Consider the following 23,190-nt stretch of genomic DNA (forward strand, 5'->3'; position numbering starts at 1 on the left):
TTTTTACCGATGCCTCGAAAATGTCCGATATTTCATGTGTGGGAGTCGCTGTTTGGTACCCTCAATCCAGCATTATTCTTCAGTTAAAGTGCCCCCCTTTATCTACTGTTTACACTGGTGAAGCTACAGGCATTCTCGAAGCCCTCACTTTCATTAGCTCTCACAACCTTGATAAAGCTGTTATATTTTCTGACTCATTAAGCTGCCTCCAGGCTCTCCTATCTAATCCCTTTCGATCCAGATCATGTCACCCCTTGATCTTAAGAATACGTGTGGTTCTTTTAAATTGCCTCAATAAGGGTCTCCACGTTCAAATAACTTACATACCAGGTCATATTGGTATAGGGGGTAACGAGATGGCTGACTCTTTGGCTAAGTCTGCTACGCAAGTGGGTTGCAATACTCACTTTAGTAATTACAGTCAAGACCTTGTCCCACTATCAAAATCACGTCTAGATAGGAAGTGGTTGAATCTTTGGCAAGAGTCCAGCCGCACGAAAGGTAAATTTTATTGGGACATTCAGCCTACTATTCCACACAAACCGTGGTTTTTCCGTTTTCGCAAATTCGACAAACCAGTAACATCCACTATCTGTCGGCTGCGCTTCGGCCATGCGTGTACTCCTGTCCATCTGGCGAAAATCAGAGTACGTGACCATTCTATTTGTGAGTGTGGATTAGATGAAGGTACTACTGACCACCTGTTCTTTGAATGTACCAAGCTCCGTTCTTCATTACTGGATGTCCTCCCTCCTGAAATCCCTCGTCCCACAAATTTTAAATGTCTGTTGTCCTTAGTGCCTTCCAAATTTGTTGAAATACTATCTAAATTTATTTCCTATAATAAACTAAAGTATTAACCCCTTATTATATTTATAAATCATATTAGTGTATCCTGTAGTTTGTAATGTAATAGAACCTGTATTGTCTTATGTGTTTGTTCTAGCCGCTCCAAGTTGATCAAAATTTCTGCATTTTCCCACTCAGTTCCAAATGTTAAATGTCACAGCCGTATAAGTCTAACTGACTGAAATTTGAGTCCTGTCTCTCCCATATACACTGGACATTGGCGAAGTCCCTTTTTATTGGGTGAAGCCATTATTTAAGAGAAGAAGAAGAAGACATTGACAATAAATATAACCTCTTAAAATTCGAATGACAAATTCTTGTTTAATTATAATTTGTATTTCTTGTGAAGCACACATGTAAGGAAACTATAATATCAGATATAACAAAATGGTTTTAATAAGTAGGATTTTGTTTAGTGTAAAAGAGTTAAAAAAGCCTAGGAAGTATCTACGAACTAAATTTATAGATACAGTGAGACTTCACGTTAAAGGTGGAACAGGAGGAACAGGCCTACCAAAATATGGGGGAATGGGAGGGCAAGGCGGTTGCGTATATTGTATTGGAAAGGAGGAAGCAAATTTGGGAAAAATTATGAGTCAACATCGTGCCAAAACAATAAGCGCTGGACACGGCGAAGATAGCCGTAAAAACAGAATTGTTGGAACACCGGGAACCGATGTGAAACTGGAAGTGCCTCTCGGTGTCACTATTTACCGTGAAGATGGCCATGTTATAGGATCAATTGATGAGGAAGGTCAAACTGTCATAGTAGCCAGAGGTGGCCCTGGTGGGAAGCCCGAAAATAATTTCTTAGGTCATTTCGGTCAGATTTATCACATACGGCTAGACCTTAAATTAATAGCAGATGTTGGTTTAGTTGGTTTTCCCAATGCAGGCAAAAGTTCACTTTTAAAAGCTATATCAAGAGCAAAACCTCGAATAGCAAACTATCCGTTCACAACAGTCAAACCAAACAAAGGTGTCATACAATTTGAAGACATGAGACAGATATCTATTGCCGACTTACCTGGTCTCATTGAGGGAGCACACAACAACATTGGACTCGGACATAAATTCCTTAAACATGTAGAGAGAACAAAATTATTATTATTCATTGCTGATGTGGAGGGATTCCAACTTAGTCCTAAATATGCAAAGCGAACATGTTTAGAAACTGTTTTACTTCTTAACAAGGAATTGGAGCTTTATGATCCTGAACTATTAGGCAAACCTGCAATTTTAGCTGTCAATAAAATGGATATTGAAGGATCTGATTCAATCTTTAAAGAGATCAAAGAATCTTTTCAAAATATACAAGATGTGATAAACAGACTGAGAATACCCGAAGAAATTATTCCAGAAAATATCATATCATTTGAGGATATTATTGGAATATCAGCATTAAAAAGAGAGGGCATAGATGACCTTAAGAACCTACTTAGGAAAAGATTAGACCAATATGCAGAAGAGAACAATCCAGATATAGTAGATGCAAGTGAATTGTTTAAAAAGAATAAAGATGTTGTGAGGGAGAGGGGACCTAGAGTCACTTAAATTTGTACTATTGCTAAATATATCGCGTAAATATTACAAATTGTTATAGAATAAATTGTATAAACTTACATTATGCATATTTTTATTTAATGATCCATAAATTAATAATTTCTTTTTTACTATATAGTGGTATCAACACTTCAATTAATAATTAAGATGTTTTACGATAGATAGATTTTCATCTTTATTGATCAAAGAATTTCACAGATTTAGGCTATTATGAATTACTATATATGAATTCTTAAAAATATCAATTGATACATTGTTCATGTAGTAAATAAAACACCTCTCACAGATTATTTATTTTATTATAATAATGTTCTACAGGATTCTTACAAAACTACACATCTGTATTACCACTACTTATGCTATAACATTCAAATCTATCACAGTCCATACCTCTGACCACGCCGGGACGCACAGAGCCGCGATCCTTCAAGCATAACATTAAAACAAATTGTTCTGACTTCTGTGGGATTTACACATTATAACTGTATTTTATTAAACATAATATATTATGATCACGTTTAGATTTCAAAAAAGATTTACAACAATTTGTAGATATTATTCAAAAAAAGACAATACAAAGTTATGTTTGTTTTGTCTTAGTTCAAGTGTTTAAAAAAAAAATACTTCTATTCTGTTCTTACGTATTGATATAATCTCTTTGTTGGTGGTTGATAGCCAATATTCAAGTAACTGCTGGTACAATAAACATTCGGTAGGCCTATCTTGTACTTACATATTGCCATTTCTACACAAATAAGTAAATTATTATAAATTCTAACATACATATAACTGCATTCCTCTATAATATTACACAAAACTTGATCTTATAGGCTTATAGCTAAAATTATAAGTATTCATGATATTAATTAACACAAATATTTACTACATTTCAGGTAAATTTTATTTCTACGTTGATATTTTTATAAAGAGTTGTAAAGAGACAAAATTGTTCAGTCATAAAATTATGCATCAAGTTGTCGCAGATTGTCCGTGGATGTTCCATTTTGTGTAAATAAAAACATTAATCACAACCACTTAATAAAAATAATATACCACTAAGTAATTGGAAAACAAATACATATCAAACCTAACTATATACTTATACAGGGTGGCCCGTTTACAGTGGTCCAAAAATTTTTTTCAGCTTGAGAGCATCATGAGTAATCATTTAAAACAAACTTTAGTTAAGCGAAAACTTATGGTTTAGAAATTATGATTTTTTTTTAAATAATCCGAAGTTTCAATGTTTTTGTCACAAAACTACTCTGTTATGAAAACTACTGGACCGAATTGAATGAAATTTGGTATAGGTATAGCGCAATAACCTACCTATCGCGCTATAGGCTCATCTTGTGTAAATAATTACACTGAATATTTTTAATTTAACTTTTTCTGTAGTTTTTTTAATTTCTCGGCAAAATGTCGTTTTCGAAAAAATCCTGTGAAAAATAAATGTACCACCAAGGTTTTGCTGGTACTGCTAAAAACTTCCTTAACATAAGGTTATTTACAAAAAATAATAGTTGTCCTTCGATTGTAACATCTTCAAAAACAATATCATGTGCATTACAGCCATTAAAGAAAGCCGGCAGCCATTTAATAGGCTGCGAAGAAATTTCTTACGCAGATGCAGATTATTATGTTTAGCGAAAGGCGGACGGCATTTCGAAAACCTTTTGTAAAAAATAAACAATATGTTAATTAATATTTATGTTGTTTTATTGATTCTCCAAACCTTTTATTAAGATTTAAACCTAAAAACTAAATAACAAAAAAAAAAACTCTATAAATTGACATTAGAATGAAGTAAAGTTATCTTGGCTAGCAGGTTAAAATTTTATTTCATTCATTTTAACTTTTATAGCCATGTGAATACTGACTTGTAACGACTTTTATGGCAATAAATGGTTCTTTAACCAAAAATTGGCCGTTCCAAATGATTAAAATTGAATTATGGTAAATTTCGTAATTTTTCGATTTTCATGTGTTAATGCACATGATATTGTTTTTGAAGATGTTACAATCGAAGGACAACTATGATTTTTTGTGTAAAGAATAACCTTATGTTAAGGAAGTTTTTAGCAGTACCAGCAAAACCTTGGTGGTACTTTTTTTTTTCACAGGATTTTTTCGAAAAATCGATATTTTGCCAAGAAATTCAAAAAACTACAGAAAAAGTTAAAATAAAAAAATGCAGTGTAATTATTTACACGAGATGAGCCTATAGCGCCATAGGTAGGTTATTGCGCTATTCCTATACCAAATTTCATTCAATTCGGTCCAGTAGTTTTCATAACAGAGTAGTTTTGTGTCAAAAACATTGAAACTTCGGATTATTAAAAAAAAATTCATAATTTCTAAACCATAAGTTTTCGCTTAACTAAAGTTTGTTTTAAATGATTACTCATGATGCTCTCAAGCTGAAAAAAATTTTTGGACCACTGTAAACGGGCCACCCTGTATAAATAAAATTAATCGCTTAATAATGTGCATTAAGATGCATAGATAGTAAATATTTATTCTATAGTACTGAAATCAAAGGGAAATGCGTTATTAGTGTAAGAACTAATTTTAGCTACTTCAACTATATTGCTTAGGCACATACAGTGTTGGCGCCAACGCGAACGTTTAAAACAAAAAAGTGTAATCTTCGCCTTAGTTTATTATGCGCAAATTAATAATTAATATTATTGCCTACTTGTGTATATTTAGTTTTGTTGCCATATTTAAAATTATAACAGTGTTAAGAGATAAAATAAATGTATTATTATAAATCTTCCAAGAGCAGGCAGAAAAAATTATTGTTATAATAATATGACGACTTTAATCTCCATATTTTTACTTGAGCGTTATAAAATCTTAATCAGTACATACTGGAACTAGCTAAAGAAGCATTCATTAAAAATAGTTAACATTAATTGAATATATAAAATAAAAGGTGGGTTAGTTATGGTATCTTCTATTAACATATTTTTCTGCCTGCTCAGGGAATATAGACATGCATTCTACATATTTACAGACTAGACAACACTAATAAAACTTATATATAAAAACATAACTTAAAACCATAAAATAACATTTAGTTCTTACTGTAAAATGATACCATAGTCTAGGACCACAGTCACACTGTTATCCCTTATTTATAAAACACATTTAGTCATTTTTCCGATAACTTATGCCTACACTTTTTTATATTCGATGTTGTATATTTTAATTTTTAACATTATTATAGAAGATAAGAATGCCTGCCACGAAACATGTCAATTGATTTTACAAATAAAAAAAAAAATGAGTTTTAAGATATAAATTTGAAGATCCGAAGGAGTCCCTTAAAACAAACAATAAGTGATATTCTTTGAAATTAAAACATTAAAAATATTATAATTAAAAAAAAAAACCGAAAAGTAGTAAACCGTTAATATAAGTATGTTATATTGTTGAAATTGCAGTATAATTTGATAATTATTATAAGTAAACTGATATGAATATGAGTCTTTTTACAAGTTTTGGAATATTTTGCAATGTCAAAACATCACATAATGTTTATATCACAAATATTAAATATTACTACATTTTATCAAGGATTTTTATTATGCAAGACAATTCGTGCTTTTTTTTAACTCAAGCTTTCTCATATTTAAGTAATAGCTCTAAATTTTCGTATCTCATCATCACATCATTTAAATTTAAAGGATTACTCACAAAAAAAATGTTGTTTTTTTATATTTTGACATGTAAATTTTTAATGAACAGTCATAAACAGATCGTTATCATTTAAAATTTTATAATAATCTTATTTGTAATTAATTGTTTCTTATGAGTTCATATGAGAAACTCATAGACGATTCGACACTATTGAAATTTATTCAATGCTTAATCGCTTAATTTTACCAATTTATCAATCGCGACTGGTGCACTAAAATCTCAGTGCACTGTTGCACTATAATTTTCCAAATCAAGTGAAAAGTTAATCCCTTCAACGGTTAGTTTAATATATTTAAACATTCGAATGAACAGTCCTCCTCCTCACTGTAAATCGTATAACGCTTATAAGAAGTAGGATAAGTGCGCTATTATATTTTTACACTAGAAATCATCACCACACCAGTTGGAAAACAAACACATTCCCTGTGGAAAGTGTGATTAGTGCACTATAGTTCTCTCAGTCCCCACTTACACCATAAATAACCAGTCAATATTTATATACTGACTATTATGAAGTACTAGTGCACTATATTTTTCCCACGTGGTGAGTCCACACTCACTACTTATGTAACCGTCTTTAATAACAGTCTGTATGTAATAAGTATTAATGCACTAGAGTTGTTGATGAGTCACGATTCACCAGCTATGCAACCACAGGAGCAGTTAATCGATCGCTTCGTACCGCTCCTCCGCTTCAGTGGCTGTCTCGGCTACGGGCAGAGCCCTACGCGGGGGCTCGGGGGCTGCGCCCTCGCGGGCTGGTGATGGGGAACGGCGCTCCTGGCTGCTGTTGCTCGTGTTGCTGCTGCTGCCTGTGAGCGATGTAGGTTTGAGTTTAGTTTAGTGTGGGGGGGGGGGGGGATCGTAATATAACTTTAAAGGAATCGTTAATGAAACTCTACTTTGACTTGATTGACTTAATAAAAAATGATTATCTGAATTTAAAAATAAATAAACGTTATTCTTATTCAAAATTATTTAATAATACCGTCACGTCATGGAGTAATGTGACGATTTTTGTTACTTTGAAACTTGTTTAACTTTTCACGTTTTAACGTCACACATGCTTTTTTGCTTGTTACACGGGCCACTAAACAGCTGGAACTCCACCTGCGCGGGGCACTCCAGGTGCACGAGGTGCACACCTGCACTGCAGAGCCACTCACCTTGCGGCGCGAGCCTGTCCCCGCCCTCGGCGCGCTGCTTCTTGGCGGCCGGGTCCTCGCGCTCCACCTGCGCGGGGCACTCCAGGTGCACGAGGTGCACACCTGCACTGCAGAGCCACTCACCTTGCGGCGCGAGCCTGTCCCCGCCCTCGGCGCGCTGCTTCTTGGCGGCCGGGTCCTCGCGCTCCACCTGCGCGGGGCACTCCAGGTGCACGAGGTGCACACCTGCACTGCAGAGCCACTCACCTTGCGGCGCGAGCCTGTCCCCGCCCTCGGCGCGCTGCTTCTTGGCGGCCGGGTCCTCGCGCTCCACCTGCGCGGGGCACTCCAGGTGCACGAGGTGCACACCTGCACTGCAGAGCCACTCACCTTGCGGCGCGAGCCTGTCCCCGCCCTCGGCGCGCTGCTTCTTGGCGGCCGGGTCCTCGCGCTCCACCTGCGCGGGGCACTCCAGGTGCACGAGGTGGAACACCTGCACATGATCAAACTCCAGCCTCCGTATAGACATTATTTCATAGCGCACACAAAGTCGAGTGAAAAGTTAACCGTACAGAATACATAAATTCAAAGTAGTTTTTTTTTTAATTTATGTAATAGCTTTTACAGGTGTATAAGAATACTTAGGTTTAACAAATAAAAGGGCCCAATTCATAAAAATGTTTACATTAATTAGAACCAACAAAATGAGACCCGTGGATGTATATGGTCGTGTATTTTGGTCCTTCGAGTCGGATTTATACAATCATTCGGTACAAAATATTAGTTATGAAAGTCGCTTATTGCTTACATCTTGTCATTTGCAAGAAATTTCCATGTTATCAAATTCAATACTCACTTCATTGACAGAATTGTTAGTGCCAACTACACGAATGATGGACACCGGTCGGGGCGAGAAGTAAATAACTTGCCAGGACCTAAAAATATTGTTATATTTATTAAAAACACACACGAGTCACGATAAACATAATTATGTACTACCACACTGTAATTAGTTGTGAGGGTAGTTGTGAGTATTCAAGTCTGAACTGTATTCTTGCATGAATAGGAATGCACAATGTATAATTAATGTAGTGATTTGTGTGCATGATGCCTGCGTGTATTGGCTTGCATGTATGTTTGTGTACATACCTGCAATGATCCCTCGTCCGATCAGCCACCATATCCCAATGCCAGTAGTTGATGGACACCTCGACGTAGTACGAGTAGTGCCGGTAGTCGCAGTCCCAGAGCAGCATGCGTATGGAGGACAGCAGGTAGGGCTGCGCGAGCTGCACCACGATGGCGCCCGAGCCGAGCTGGTGGCACGTGTAGCCCTGCTCCCAGTCGTAGTGCTCCGTGTCGCCGTTCAGTAAGGCGTTACGGGAGCGGCTGTGAACAGAAATATTTTACAACGAAGTTCCTTATCGCGCCTTGTGAAAGGGGGCTAGTCGGAAAAAATTGTCAAGAAGTTGTAACGACACTTTTTGCGACAGAAAGAGACACGTGCACGTGTTTCTCTGTTTGTCTCCCTCTCTCATAGAAAGAAAGTCAGCTATATTAGTAACTTCGTTCCATCCGGGTGTCCCTGACAACTCTCAAAACTATAGTTTATTACATTTAATTCAGGTAACAGACAATAAATTGAACAGACCCATAGAATATGTACCTTACAGACTAATACACACACATTAATAATATGAGTCAATTTAATGGTAAGAAGTGGAGATGTAGGTCAGGAAAGTAGATTCTTGACAATGAAGCAATTTGAGTATTGACAGAAGCAGTACCTAGTAATGCGTAATTATGAGGATGATTTTCGTGTAACAATAAAAACTATCCTAAAAGTAACACTACTAATAATTATCATAACTAAGCAATTTTTTACGGCCTAAACAATGAAAATCCACACACGTTTGAGATGAAACGTGACAGAAATCCTGAAAGTTCAATATAACCTTTTTTCCGTCTCTCTTACTGCTGGGTGTTGGCAAAAATGATAATATATGTTCACAATGAAAACACTATAAGGAGGCATTTTCATGTATCTTTAGTTAATACTAGTTAATCGCCCGCGGCTTCGCCCGCTTTGTATAGAACCTAATAAATTATACATACTAAAACCTTCCTCTTGAATCACTCTATCTATTAAAAAAAACCGCATCAAAATCCGTTGCGTTGTTTTAAAGATTTAAGCATACAAAGGCACATAGGGGCAGAAAAAGCGACTTTGTTTTATACTACGTAGTGAAGATTTTTTTTTGTTCTCTGTCTTTGTCTCTGTATGTTTTCCAATAAATAAAATAAAATAACCCCCCTCCCCTCCTACATATAACCCCACGCACCTGATGCCCTCAGCGACGACGGCGGACAGGTCGACGGTGGCCACGTTGTGCAGCGGCTTGATGAGCCCGTCGCACAGCGGCGGCACGCGAGCCGTGTGCATGGCCTCCAGTGACACCGCGTGGAACACCTAACATGTAATACCATATTAAAAAATAGTTTGGAAAATCCAAAAGTGCACGCCTCATAATCTCATCCTTTACAATAAAATTGATTATTTATAAAGAGTACACTATAAATATAAAAAAGAAATAAAATAAAACAGTTGGAAAAGTAAAGAAAGCGGTACCGTAATAATTGAGCTATTTTTCTTGTGGCCCCACCTAGATGTGAAACTGCGCAGGTTTAAGGGACTGACTACCAACTTATTTTTTTAAACCTTGGCTTATAGTATAAAGAATCGAGTTTATAATGGTGAATTTTGAGTACACTATAAATGTAAAAAAAAAAAATAAAGAATATACATATATAGATATACTAAAATTATGGAGAACAGTCGATATTTTTTTTTTGTTTATTTAATAACAATTAAACCACATCGAATCAGACCCTGAAAAATGAAAGGGTTCTATTCCTGAGCATACTCAAGCGTAAGAGAAAAAAAAGACTCGATTAGTAAAGTATTTCGGTCGCTATCGTGTTAACAAGAAAATCCTCCGCACATACAGACACACGGACGTCCAAGACAGAACTTTTTTAAACTGTTTTTTAACTAGTTTAAATAACAAAAATGACATAAAAAATATCATGAATGTTAAAAATAGTGTTTTTTCTTAATATGTGTGTGTATGTATTATCTTACAAGTGCAATGTATGATACATAAAGACATTTTAAGTTTGAAAAATCAAATGTTTTGCGCGAAGTGACAGTAGTACCCACCTCAACGCTTCGCTTATGAGGCGTGCAATAATAAAAATTTGTGCGTGTACTGGTGTACACACGTAAGAAGTGAAACTTCTTTATGGCGTTATTTTTCAAAAAATAATTTACTATATGCAACTTTTCAGAAATACGTCGAATCACGTGTGGTAGGGATAAGAAAAAGATGGCGCGTAACGGAAAAATGTCACGCGTAACGAAAAAGTGTTACACTAAATTTTTTTCCAACCCCGATAAAGAAGTTTCACTTCAAAAAGCGAAAACTTAGTATGGGATCAGATCGTGCCGTGTGTGAAAATTGACCTGAAATATTTATTATTTTTATATTTATACCAATTGTTTAGGAAACGTTCGTAATAACAGCTCTCAGAAAGCTTCTGATAGCAACTTTTAAAAAAGTTGGAATAATAATTTGGGAAACAGTCGTAATATGGACTTACGAAACGATTGTAATAAGACATTATGAATCGGTCGTAATAGTAGATTACGAAACACCATAAGTGAATAGTATGCATGAGTGTGTAATAAAAGCTCGCAAAAAGTTTTAAAGATTTTGAAAAGCTTGTAGTAACAACTTTCAAAATGAGTAGTTATGAGAGCTTTTAAAAAGATCCTACCTTGCAAAGCGGTCGTAATAACAGTTTACTAAGGTATCGTAATAACAGTTTACGAAGCAGTCGTAATAACAATTTACGAAACAGTCGACTTACTGCTTATGACGCTATCATAACAAAATAAAAAAAATGAGTGATAACAACTTTTGTTGAAAGCTAAATAAAAGCGCATTAAATGTGATGCTATCAGCAACTTTAAGATATCTGGTAACAGATAAAGGTATTCAGCGTAAGGGGTGGATAGTTCTTAGCGTAAAAATTATTAAATATTATATACCAACAGATTACTTACAGTATTCGCTAGTGTTTTACATCAAATACCTTGTTGACCGTGTTGCTGGTGCCCACAATCTTGATGTACTGCACCACCCTGGGCTCGAAGTACAGGTTCTGCCAGGAGCGGCAGAAGTAGTTGCTGTGGTCGATCACGCGCACCCAGTCCTTTTGGTCGATTGATACTTCTATGTAGTACGCGTATGACCTGTAAATTATCAAATATGTGATTAAAAAATTTTTATCTGTCTGTCTGTCTGTATGTGAAGGCATCACGTAAAAACTAACAGTTCGATTTCGATGAAACTTGGTATAATTTTACCTTATTAACCTGGGCATAAAATAGGATACTTTTTATGACGGAAAAATACGTAGAAAAAAAATAAATCTTAATTTCTCTTAATTTTTCCGCGCGGACGGAGTCGCGCGAAGCTAGTGATTAATAAACAGAGAGAAAGCAGCTTCTACCGGAAATATTTTGTTAGGTAGACCACATTCTGGTGACTGAGCAAAGATCAAAATGGAGCCCAATTTCAAACTTTATTCGGGCAATGTTAAGAAAAGTCTTCACATTATCCGAATAAAGTTTGCAAGTCGTGTATGCAAACGACAATAATTTGAACCAAAATTATACACACAAAGTTAAAATAAGCTGTACAAATGTTCTGTTTGGTCAGTATGTGGAATAGATTCTTGTTCATTTTATGCCGCTAATTTTAATTGCAATAGACTTATGTCGACAAAATATTACATTCTAAAGAACATTTTGTGTCAGAATTCAGTTTTTTAGCTAGCCTTTTTCTTCTTCTCCCACCTATTATCCCTATCCCAGAGCAGCAGCCGCAGATGATTGATGATGGTGGTGGTGGCCAACCGCACCACGATGCCCGGGTTGTCGGCCGCGTCGGATATGGTGTGGCGCGTGTACCCGTGCTCCATGTCGTAGTTGTCCACGTCCCCGTCGAGCAGGGCTCCCCTCATGTCTCCGGTGAGGACTCGGGCTCCACGTTTTGCGGTGGCTACGTTTTCTTCTGGCACTGTTGGGAGATAAAATTGTGAAGGATTACATTTTTGCCATTTTTTGTTGTCGCTACATAAGCAAGGGCGAATATTTTTTTTAAGAATGTGGTGTAATTGTTGAATTATTTTTCAAGAATATTAGAACATTTCATCCTCGTTAAGGCAGACCGATAAAAACCTTTGAGAAGTAATCTTTTGGAAAATAAAGGCATTGACAATACATTGTCTCCAATACAAAAATATACTATAAAAACTCCCTACTTAGTTCTAGGAACTGATTTTATCTATTGCTATCTCTTGTGGAGTACTATATTCGAAACTAAATTGCTACAAATAAGGATTGTTTTGCTCTCCCAATGTCTAAATTGCCCAAGATATTGAACTCACACAAGAGCCCTCTATGCGGCAGACCGGTGCTGTTCGTCTGCGTCTTCTCCTGTATAGCATCTAGCAGCATATCAGGTGTCACGAGGGAGAAGGGACGTACAACTGTGAGCAGTTCCTCCAGGCTCATCAGGGTTAGACGGACACACTTTAGGATCTTCTCCTGAAATGAGGAGTGAATTTACTTTTTCCAACGTAATTTGGAAATATTTATTTGGTAAAACTTGGACAAATTGACTTCGACTTCGAAATACTAATAAGCACTCGGGAATTATCGGCACTGGTGAAAGGTGTACAAATAGAAGAAGAAAGAGAGGCTTCGTGTAACAAGGAAAGGATTAAAAAAAAATATAATTCGTGTTTGCTAAATCACGCCAAAAAATATGAATTTCATCTTTAGAAACGAATACTTTGCAATATGTTTAAAATACCCTACACTCACCGATTGTGCCATCCCGCTCTCTGATTTGACCCACTGCTGGTTGGCATTGAACCAGTTACACACAGCTTTGAATATATCCACTTCTGGGGCGAAGAACGAATCTCTCTCTAATAGACCTTGCAGCGCTTCCTGGTTAATACATACATATTTTTTGTATTGAGAATTTGATATTTTTGGTTTAATGGCATTCAAATCTATACTAATATTATAAATGCGAAAGTATCTGTCTGTTACTCATCACGCCTAAACTGCTGTACTAATTTTCATAAAATTTGGTATGGAGATATTTTGATACTCGAGAAAGGACATAGGCTACTTTTTACTTCGGGAAATAGGATAGGTTTTATCCCGGAAAGCCCACGGGAACGGAAACTATGCGGGTTTTTCTTTGACTGCGCGGGCGAAGCTGCGGGTGGAAAGCTAGTGCTTTATAAATATAAATTTATAAAGAATAGAAAAAATTCGATCACGAGGCGGGACTCGAACCCGCATTCTTTCGCGCTAAACCGGCCATTAAACCAAAAATATCAAAAATTCAACAAAAAAGTCCGTGTTCCATCGTTACTGTGGAGTGAGTGTGATTCCTATTTTATTGTATAAGAAATATTTTTCTCACATGTCTATAACGCCTACTAATGTTAATTTAAAAATGTATAACGGGCACAGTGTTAAGCCGATGGGTAAAATAAAATGCGATATTTTGTACAAAAATAAAAGTGCTTATAATTTAGATTTAATTATTGTCGATAGCGATGCGACTTCCGCTCTGTTGGGTCGGCAGTGGATGAAAGCATTAAATATTAAATGTATTAACATTAATAGTTTAGAACCGAATAAATCGCATGACGACATTGACGCAGTTCAGTTAATGCGGCACGATGACATATGTAGGCAATTAATGCGTAAATATCCGAATGTATTTAAATCTGGAATCGGTACCTATAATGGCCCAGAGGTTAATTTAAAATTGAAATCAGACGCACGGCCCATTTTCTGTAAAGCTCGTTTGATTCCATACTCACTTCGTAACGCGGTCGATAAAGAATTAGCCCGTCTCCAACAAGAAGGTATAATCTCACCCGTGGACACCAGCGAGTGGGGTACTCCTATTGTACCGGTTATTAAAAGTAATGGAGATATTCGTTTGTGCGGGGATTTTAAGATAACATTAAATCCGGTGTTGTTAGACGACAAATATCCGATTCCTAGAATCGAAGACATTTTTTGTGAGTTGCAAGGAGGTAAATTATTTAGTAAAATCGATTTAAGTCATGCGTATCAGCAATTGAAGCTGTCGGATGAATCTAAACTCATGTGTTGTATTGTGACTCATAGAGGTATATTTTGTTATAACAGATTACCGTTCGGAATTAAAACGGCCGTGAGTATTTTTCAACGATTTATCGACAAATTAATTAAATTAAAGTTTGTTACAACATTTATCGACGATATTTTAATAACGGGTGTTGATGACGCAGATCATATGAAACGATTAATGAGAGTGTTTGATATTTTATCGCAAGCGGGCCTTAAAGTAGCCCCTAATAAATGTAAATTTTTTCAGAGATCCGTTTCATACTTAGGACATGTTATTGATGCGCATGGATTAAGAACGGAAAGAGTGAAAATTGATGTAATTGATTGATCAACGCCTGTACCGTGTAATGTGTCACAATTAAAAGCGTTTTTAGGTCTCGTTAATTACTATGCAAAATTTTTACCCAACCTTAGTACTGTACTATATCCTTTGCATAATTTATTAAAAAAAAATGTTAAATTTATTTGGTGTACTAATTGTAATAACTCTTTTAAAGAAATCAAGAGAATGTTGTCAGATGACCTGGTGTTGGTCCATTATAACCCTAATTTACCATTGCGCTTATATTGTGACGCGTCGCCGTACGGTGTCGGCGCGGCCCTAATGCAGCGCGACGCTAACAATGCACCCGATTCCGAGCGTCCCGTGGCTCACGCGTCGCGTACCTTGACTGCGTCCGAACGTAACTATGCTCAGATTTGTAGGGAAGGCTTAGCGGTTATATTTGCTGTACATAAATTTCATTGTTATTTGTATGGCAGACAATTTACTCTAATCACTGATTGTAAACCGTTAGCAAATATTTTTTATCAAGAAAAAAGTATTCCGCGCATGGTGGCGGGGCGGTTGCAGCGTTGGGCGGTTATTTTAGCGGAATATAATTATAGAATTGAGTGCGTTCGATCAGATAAGAATTGCGTGGCGGACGCGTTATCGCGATTGCCGTCCAAACAATTAGACGCTGCGGTATGTAACAATGAATCATTTGAATTTTTAAATTTTGTTGAAAGTTCTTTATCGATAACTTACCGCGACATAGCTCAGTCTACAAAGAAAGACATAATTTTATCTAAGGTACTTATATTTTTAAGGCAAAACTGGGAATTTTGTTTAGATGATAAATTTAAGTTATTTTGGAAAGTACGTGACGCCCTAAGTATTGAACAAGAATGTATTATGTTCGGATTACGAGTAGTTATACCGAGTGATCTACGTGAGCGTGTATTAGCAGCTTTGCATTCAACTCATCAAGGTATCGTGCGCATGAAATCATTTGCGAGAAGTTATGTGTGGTGGCCGGGGTTAGATAAGGATTTAGAGCGTATTTGCAATGATTGTCGTACGTGTGCGATGGTTCGGCCGGCGCCGGCGCGTGCGGCTACCCATCCGTGGGAGTGGCCGCAGGTAGCTTGGTACAGGGTTCATGTAGATTTTTTAAGCCCAAAACTGAACGTATATTATTTTATTCTCATTGATGCATACTCTAAATGGATTGAAGCATTTTTGGTTAAATGTACAAGTGCCGATGTTACTATTAACTGTCTTAGAGGGATTTTCGCTCGTTTCGGTTATCCTTATGAATTAGTTTCGGACAATGGTCCACCATTTAGTAGTAAACAATTTGCTGAGTACCTAGGTGTCGTCCATGTTAAGCATATTTTAGTTTCTCCATATAAACCAAGTAGCAATGGGGCGGCTGAGAATTCTGTTAAATTAATTAAAAATTGCCTTAAGAAAGCGGAATTAGATGGCGTAGATTGTGATGAAGCCCTGCAAAATTTTCTATTAATGTACCGTAATACAAAACATTGTACCACAGGGCGTTCGCCATCTGAGTTGTTGCTTAAAAAAAATGTTAGGACTGCGTTTGATTCACTTAAACCCGATTTGAATGAAATGATTCGACAGAAACAACGCAAACAAATAATATCGAATAGACCGACTCGTGAGTTCTCACTTGGTGATAAAGTACTATTTAGAAAATATAGAAATAATAAATCATTTTGGGTAGAGGGAGTTATTTTAGATAGACTGGGACCCCTTTCCTATAAGGTGGGAGAAGGGGAAATGGCACATAAAAGACACATTGATCAACTCAGAGCTTATAAAAATTATTCGGGATCCGTGGAGCACAGTAACCAAGAAGACGTTGAGTGTAAAATTGCTTCTAAAATCGTTACTACCTTTCCCACGGAAGGTGGCTTAATGTCATGTCGACCTGATACATATAGTGTCTTGAATGGTCGTCCAGTCCGGGCTCGCCGAGCCCCGGTTAGGTACGGTTTCGAGTAAAATCTATTGCGTTAATTATATTATGGTCTTTGTTTCATAGCTAAGTTATTTTTAAGATGTTCTACTAGCATAAGTTCAAGGTTGTTTTAGTTTGTGTAAGAGTGCTCGATACGGCTATGTTTGTAGTCATATTTATATTCTTATATATTTCGATTGGTGTCGGGGAGATGTGGTGTATTAGCATTATGCATTATCTGTGGATCATAATTGCTATGTGGGTATTTGTAAAATAAATGTCAGTCTTGATCTGTGGTCTTGTTGTACGTTATTTATTCCCGTGTTAATTCCTTAATTCTATCTTATAAATATCTTATAAATATAACAGTTACAATATTGTATTCACTGATAAGTGTTTCATATTGGTTGAGATGGTTGTTAATCATCACAATAGATGGCACGCGGTGTGTCCCTTAGACACATAAAACTGAAAGATGGGGTAAAATTAAATCATTAAAGTGGTAATTTACTGGAATCCTGTTTTATTTTGTTACACCAAACTTATACCTTTAGAAGGAAATTATTATTAGCAACATCTTTAGCAGTCAATTTAATCATTTGGCAATACTTACGACGGACAACTGAAGGAAAGTGTCGTGCTGTAAGACTTCCGTGGCATTCCTGTCCAGGAAATTGTAGCAGTAGTCCATCAACGCTTCCAGACCGTACAATCTGTGAATAATTGTAATTGTTGGTGATATCATTAAGGATCAGAACGCACTAGGCGTAACTACGCGGGAGCGTAGCGACACGACGCGACAAAGCTTAATATAATTTCAATGAAACTGTATGAGGTATAACGGACTACGGAAAATATATCGCGAAGTTACACCTAGTGCAGTCTAACCATTCTAGAGTTACCAGAATAATTACTATTTTCAGTTTAGATCGAGAATTTCATAATATTTATGATGAATTTGTTACATTTCCTCCCCACCGGGTTACGGGTACCGATAGTGTCACTTCAAAATCCATACCTATATACCAATATAACAAACATAAGATATTTTATACCACATAAATATCTGTACCTGGCAGCATCCAGCACAGCGCAAACATTCCTAAGCGCCAGAACTTGTCGCAAATAATCCGATATGGCCGCTTCCAATTTCTGGAAGTTGAACTGGTGCGCCAGACCCAGCATGTCCAGAACTGTGTCCTCACGAAGGAGGGATAGACCCATGTGACCTGCGTACAGGAAAGATGGTAAATGTAAGCGCTCAACGCTGCTTCTGGGAATAATTTATCCAATGTGTAATATAATAAAACATATTATATGGAAATTATTCCGTACCTGAATACACATAGCGCAGGAGAGCTTTGAAAGCTTGCAACGGCGCTTGTAGCTCTACTTCCGACTAGAATAATATAAAAAATATAATTCATAAGATGTTTGTTGTTATAAGATGTAAATGACAACATTTTTATTCTTTTCAATACAAAGACCAAAGTTTGGTTTTGTCCTTATCAACTAGAGTAAATGAAGAATGTCACCTCTAAACATAAGTGAGTAACATTCTATTCAAATATACAAAAACAAATTGAATATCTGTCTCCTTAGCATCATTTATCAATATGTTAATTGTTAAGCACTTTTTTATGAATAGGTTTCAATGTAATTTCAGCAAAATTTAAAACTATTTGCCATTTTTAACAAAGAATTCAGTTTATTGACACTGTACCGTAAAATATAACTTCATATTAATGTGACTTTCCTAATTGCGCTAACGTCGCGTGCGCAGTTCGCGCGAAGGTCGTTTAGTCGAATTTCACCTTCTTTTTAACCGACTTCAAAAAAAAAGGTTATCAATTCGGCCGGTATATTTTTTATTTTATTGTTTGCATCCAAAATTAAATTCCGTATTTATTAAATAAAATTAATTGACAAATTGTGACTTTATTACTAGGCATTATTGTTGAAATCAGGTTAAACTAAAACCTGTTTTAAATATTTCTCTTTGCTAGGAATGAAATATACTAGACAGAATTTAGCTTTAATTTTTCACATTTAATCTAGATGGTATTATTGATTTAAGTTTCTGAAGTTTACGAAATTCACAACAAATAACAATTCCTACCTGATTGGACTCCCGCATCCCTCCATACAGCAAAGCCCTGAAGTAATCACTACTAGCAGCTAGAATAACTTTGTGTGCGGGGATCCTCTGCCCCTCCACTATTAGTGTCACATCTGAGTACTCTGATGACAGGCATAGTGACCCGATGTGCTCTGACAAGTGACCTGTTGAGCATTTGTTTACTGGTTAGCTGCTTCTATTAATTATATCATGTATTTGATGTTCCCAGGGCAGTATGTACTGTCGTCGTCCACTGCTGGACAAAGGCCTGTACCAGAACAAAGTATGTACTGGTCGCGGAAGAATTCCAACCAATACCCGCTGCCATCTACTGCCCAATGTACTGGCATCTAGGCTTTAATGTTCATAAACATTCAATCTATGTGGGAATATTAACTTATTGTAAAATTTAGTCTGGAAAGCTATTGAAGTCATCTAAATTGCCTTTTTTTTCACAAAGAGCTTATTAATTTACAGATTGTAAAACATAATGAATCGAAATATTCATTGGTGCATTTCAAATTATGTTAACAGTATAGACAATAGTGTATAAATTATGTTAACAGTTAGCATCTGCTATATATAAAGGTTTACTTACTGATATGTTCAATTTCACCAACACGAGTGCTACATCCGCTGTTGACGGACATGTAGTGGTGCTGGTTGGTCATCTTGTCCATCTTGATGACTTATAAGTTACAACCTGTGTCAAAATTATACTATTCAGACTTTTAAATCTAATTTTTCGTTGTATTCCCCTAATAATGACATAGACCCAGTAAAGGAATGTGTAATGAACCAAATTGCTTTTTTAAAAAATATGTTGAAAAAAATCTCCACAATAATGCTCAATTGTACATGATTGAGTCTACGAACGATTACAAATATGTATACGTTGAATCTAATGGACAGTGTAATCGAAACTCATAACTGTGTCATAGTACGTATTATTCTGTATTTGGAACTTTCTAGAGATCTTCTAAGTTATAATCGAAAGTTAAATTGTATGCAGTGAAGATTCCTAAGGTCGAAGTGCTAAAACATGTTTCGATAAATATATATAAATAAAAACTCACTGATATCGTATAACATTGATGTTAATTCATACATAGACGACGTATAAATAAATATTGAATAATTTACACGATTGCTCACAGCATTTCACGTTAATCAATTGTCTTTACATATATGTTATCTATATTAAAATTTTATATCCTTAATTGTAAGGTTGATTATTAAATAAATAAGCAAATGAATTACGAAAATATTGCGACGGCACTTCATGAAAAATATTTTGATTTCAGTATGTTTTTACTTTTTGCTGTCAAGCACCTGTCAAGTGTCATATATCATCCTATAGAACGCTTGTCAAAAAGATAATAAAATGAAAAAATCGAAATTAAGTAAGTTTCCAATAAACAATAAAAAAAAAATATCCAATAATATTTTATTGGGACAAAACGAATTATTTAATTTAATAACTTGGAAACTGTCAATAGAATATAAGAATTTCAAGTTTTAATAATGTGCTGCATATATATTATAATAGTTATGAAATTTTGATTCAGCAGTAAAAGTGTGGAGTGGATCTTATGTTAGATAAATCAATTTTTTTGTTTGGTTAAAATATGATAATTACTGTCTTAGTGAGATTTTATCATGGTATACCTATGTATTGTATTGTTGTACGTGTATCCGATCGGTAAACTTATGTATAACGGAAGCTCAGGAACCATTATATACTGAGAAACACGAAAAGAACAACGAATGAAAACTAGATCCCTCTCATTTCCGCTTATCGTTTAGTGTTTTTTATATTCAATTTTATGCTGAAAATTTGTTGCATTCAATTACAAATTGCGTAACGATATGAAAAATAACGATAAATTTAATTAATACTTGCAAAACTTGTAATTGTTAATCTACATCAAATAAAAATAAAATATTTTATCGTGGCTGCGATAACATATTTATATTATTATTACTTTTAATAGCCTTAAAGTAAGTTTTAAAGATTACTTAGCGCAATATACTGTCTTGAATATATTTATTAATTTGTTTATTTATAAGATAAGGGAAAACTCAACAGAAAAGTAGTTAATTGCATAACAGTTAAGTTCGTATAGAATTATTATTTGAGTATCTGTTGAGCATTCATTTTTTTAGCTGAATAATCGGGCGCGAAAGCTTCGTCATGAAAATGCAAGATAGTGATTGGCTGAAAATTTTGAGAGTACCAACATTAAGGTATTGCATTGAATTTTGGTTATGTTGTCAGAATTATTACCAGTTGTGTAGGCAGGTAAAATTCGTCGCTTTGCTGAATATAATTTATTTTCTTAAATGGTTTTCAATACGATTATGGCTGTAAAATATTTAGAATATTACCTATGAAATGTTTCTTCATATAATTACAACAACAGGTTCGTAATAAATTATTGTTTTAGTGTTTCAATAACTTTTCTTTTTAAAAGGTTGTGGTTCTGCAAAAGTAGCTGCACAATTGATAGAGTGCGATACTCGCGAAAGAAAAATGTTACGATTATGTACTACATTTTATATTTATCCTGAAAAATACTTTTGGTTTCTGATTATTGAAATTTAATTTTATTTGGATATAACTTTTACCAGATGGGTAAATATTACCAAGATTTAGTGGAGTGCGTTTCTATTTCACACCAAAATATTTTATTTTTATTGCATTGCAGGTCGTATATAATGAATTGTTTAAGATAATAAAACATCTGTAATGATTACGGAAATGTTTTGTACGTCGAGAAATGGAGCGACAACATTGTAATACACTTCAAAACTTTGATGAACCAAAAACTGAAATATTAAAAAAAAGATTGCTGAAGGCTACGAACACTTCCGCTAGTGTTAATATTCCTCAGAATAGTGCGCACAATGTGCTATTAAACACATTGCGTGTAAGTTTTAAATATTTCGATGTCTAAATGCGATTATAAATATATGCGCCTTCAATGACTTTGTTTGTTACGTTCCAGGCGCCAACCTCGAACAGTATGATTGTTACCTCGGTGCAGGCGCCACAGAGCTCCATGCCCATAACTCATAATCTCGTAACTCATTCAATTGCTCCTGTGAAAATACACACAAACAACTCCCCATATCCTTTACAACTATCCACAGTGCATGTGCCAGTTCAGATCCCTGGCTCCACTTCTAACATTAATGTGCCTGTGCAATTGTCTGGTACAACTAGTACTGTTCCTTTGCAAATCACTCCCGTTAGTCTTCCAATACAAGTTTCCGGAACAACTAACGTCCCTGTTCAGTTACCAGCTGGCGAAACAATAAATGTGCCACTACAAATTCCTACAGGAAATCAAAACATCCAACTAACAGGACCCACTTTACCTTCTATGCCCCTTCTCCAAAACACAGCTCAGCCACTTCACAATTCTATTATACATTTACACATGGGTTCAAATGCTCGACCAGGCAACCTAGAAGGTAATTCAGATATGAATGTACCGAGCACTCAAATTCAACTGCCAGAATCAGGAGTGCAGGTTAAAATGAATAATCCCACAGTGACTCAAGGACAAATGGGGTCGAATATAGTTCAAATACCCAATTCATCGAGTAGTTCTATACAGTTGTCTCTCCCGAACTCATCAAATTCTGGAGCAGTTTTGAGAGGTGCGCCGAGAACAATGCCTCATGTGGTGTACATTCAAACACCAACAGGACTGAAGCCAATGACTAATACAGAGGTGATTAGCCAAGCCAGCACGAGTGGCAATCCTCCACAGATTATTGTCCGGAGACCTGTAAGTATTGCAAATTATTTCTAATGTCCAATAATTATTCCTATTTAACAATTATTATACCTCTATTAATAGATTTGATTAAGACTTTCATTAATTCATCAATTATGCATAATACATATCAATAAGCTGCTTACATGAGATGTTGTTTACATTCTAAGTAAATCAATAATTGTAGCGGAATTTTACAGAACATTCAGTTTTCAAATTAATAAAGAATATCTTTTTATTTTTGTGCACATAAAATATTCAATAATAAAGAAATTGTGATGATATTAATGTAATATTTCTATGGAAAAATAAACTAATTATACTTTGATGGATGTTCAGAGAAAATAAAATTGATACATTTTATGAAACTGGGAATCTAAAAATTCTGTGTACTAAATATGTATAATATGTATTTGCATAGTAATTGTTATTTATCGTGAGATTTCCACAATATTCTTGTGCCATTTTTTTTGGGAAAAATTAATTTTACATTATTGTGAGAGGC

At 35.5% G+C, this 23,190-nt stretch overlaps 3 protein-coding genes across 5 annotated transcripts in view; 2 read left to right on the top strand and 1 right to left on the bottom strand.

The window, feature by feature from the left end:
* The first annotated feature begins 1,128 nt into the window (after positions 1 to 1,128).
* On the top strand, positions 1,129 to 2,471 carry LOC123691174 (GTP-binding protein 10 homolog). The gene has a single exon (XM_045635453.1). It carries the CDS (start codon positions 1,237 to 1,239, stop codon positions 2,401 to 2,403), a length of 1,167 nt encoding a protein of 388 aa, XP_045491409.1. The 5' UTR covers positions 1,129 to 1,236; the 3' UTR covers positions 2,404 to 2,471.
* A 3,906-nt stretch (positions 2,472 to 6,377) lies between these two features.
* On the bottom strand, positions 6,378 to 20,218 carry LOC123691123 (BTB/POZ domain-containing protein 9). 3 transcript variants are annotated; one of them, XM_045635362.1, is made up of 15 exons: positions 19,977 to 20,218; positions 19,499 to 19,603; positions 18,901 to 19,064; positions 18,117 to 18,180; positions 17,854 to 18,010; positions 17,395 to 17,494; positions 13,216 to 13,344; positions 12,777 to 12,936; positions 12,184 to 12,406; positions 11,418 to 11,577; positions 9,605 to 9,732; positions 8,412 to 8,651; positions 8,119 to 8,197; positions 7,284 to 7,755; positions 6,378 to 6,929 (listed from the first exon to the last, which is right to left on the bottom strand). In XM_045635362.1, the coding sequence occupies exons 2-15, from the start codon at positions 19,578 to 19,580 to the stop codon at positions 6,781 to 6,783; spliced, it is 2,307 nt and encodes a 768-aa protein (XP_045491318.1). In that variant the 5' UTR covers positions 19,581 to 19,603; positions 19,977 to 20,218; the 3' UTR covers positions 6,378 to 6,780. The 3 variants fall into 3 exon arrangements, with proteins under 3 accessions (XP_045491318.1, XP_045491317.1, XP_045491319.1); XM_045635361.1 differs by having other exon boundaries at positions 7,284 to 7,770; XM_045635363.1 differs by having other exon boundaries at positions 7,653 to 7,770; positions 19,977 to 20,217.
* Positions 20,219 to 21,193: 975 nt separating this feature from the next.
* LOC123691455 overlaps positions 21,194 to 23,190 on the top strand; it is a 40,016-nt gene continuing 38,019 nt past the window's right edge. Inside the window, exons 1-3 of the mRNA XM_045635858.1 lie at positions 21,194 to 21,323; positions 21,609 to 21,830; positions 21,909 to 22,697. Coding sequence (XP_045491814.1) covers positions 21,681 to 21,830; positions 21,909 to 22,697 — 939 coding nt within the window. The 5' untranslated portion in view covers positions 21,194 to 21,323; positions 21,609 to 21,680. The remainder of the gene's footprint in view (positions 21,324 to 21,608; positions 21,831 to 21,908; positions 22,698 to 23,190) is intronic.

Source organism: Colias croceus, chromosome 4 (assembly GCF_905220415.1).
Source record: "Colias croceus chromosome 4, ilColCroc2.1".
Classification (NCBI taxonomy): domain Eukaryota; kingdom Metazoa; phylum Arthropoda; class Insecta; order Lepidoptera; family Pieridae; genus Colias; species Colias croceus.

What these genes read in the sequence shown, in the direction of transcription:
- LOC123691174 (XM_045635453.1), top strand. Translation starts at nt 1,237, where the DNA reads ATGGTTTTAATAAGTAGGATTTTGTTTAGTGTAAAAGAGTTAAAAAAG.
- LOC123691123 (XM_045635361.1), bottom strand. Translation starts at nt 19,580, where the DNA reads ATGGACAAGATGACCAACCAGCACCACTACATGTCCGTCAACAGCGGA. An exon ending in GTCGTCGCTGAGGGCATCAG is followed by an intron (nt 8,652 to 9,604) that starts GTGCGTGGGGTT and finishes TTCTGTTCACAG; the next exon opens with CCGCTCCCGTAACGCCTTAC. An exon ending in CGGACGAGGGATCATTGCAG is followed by an intron (nt 8,198 to 8,411) that starts GTATGTACACAA and finishes CAATATTTTTAG; the next exon opens with GTCCTGGCAAGTTATTTACT.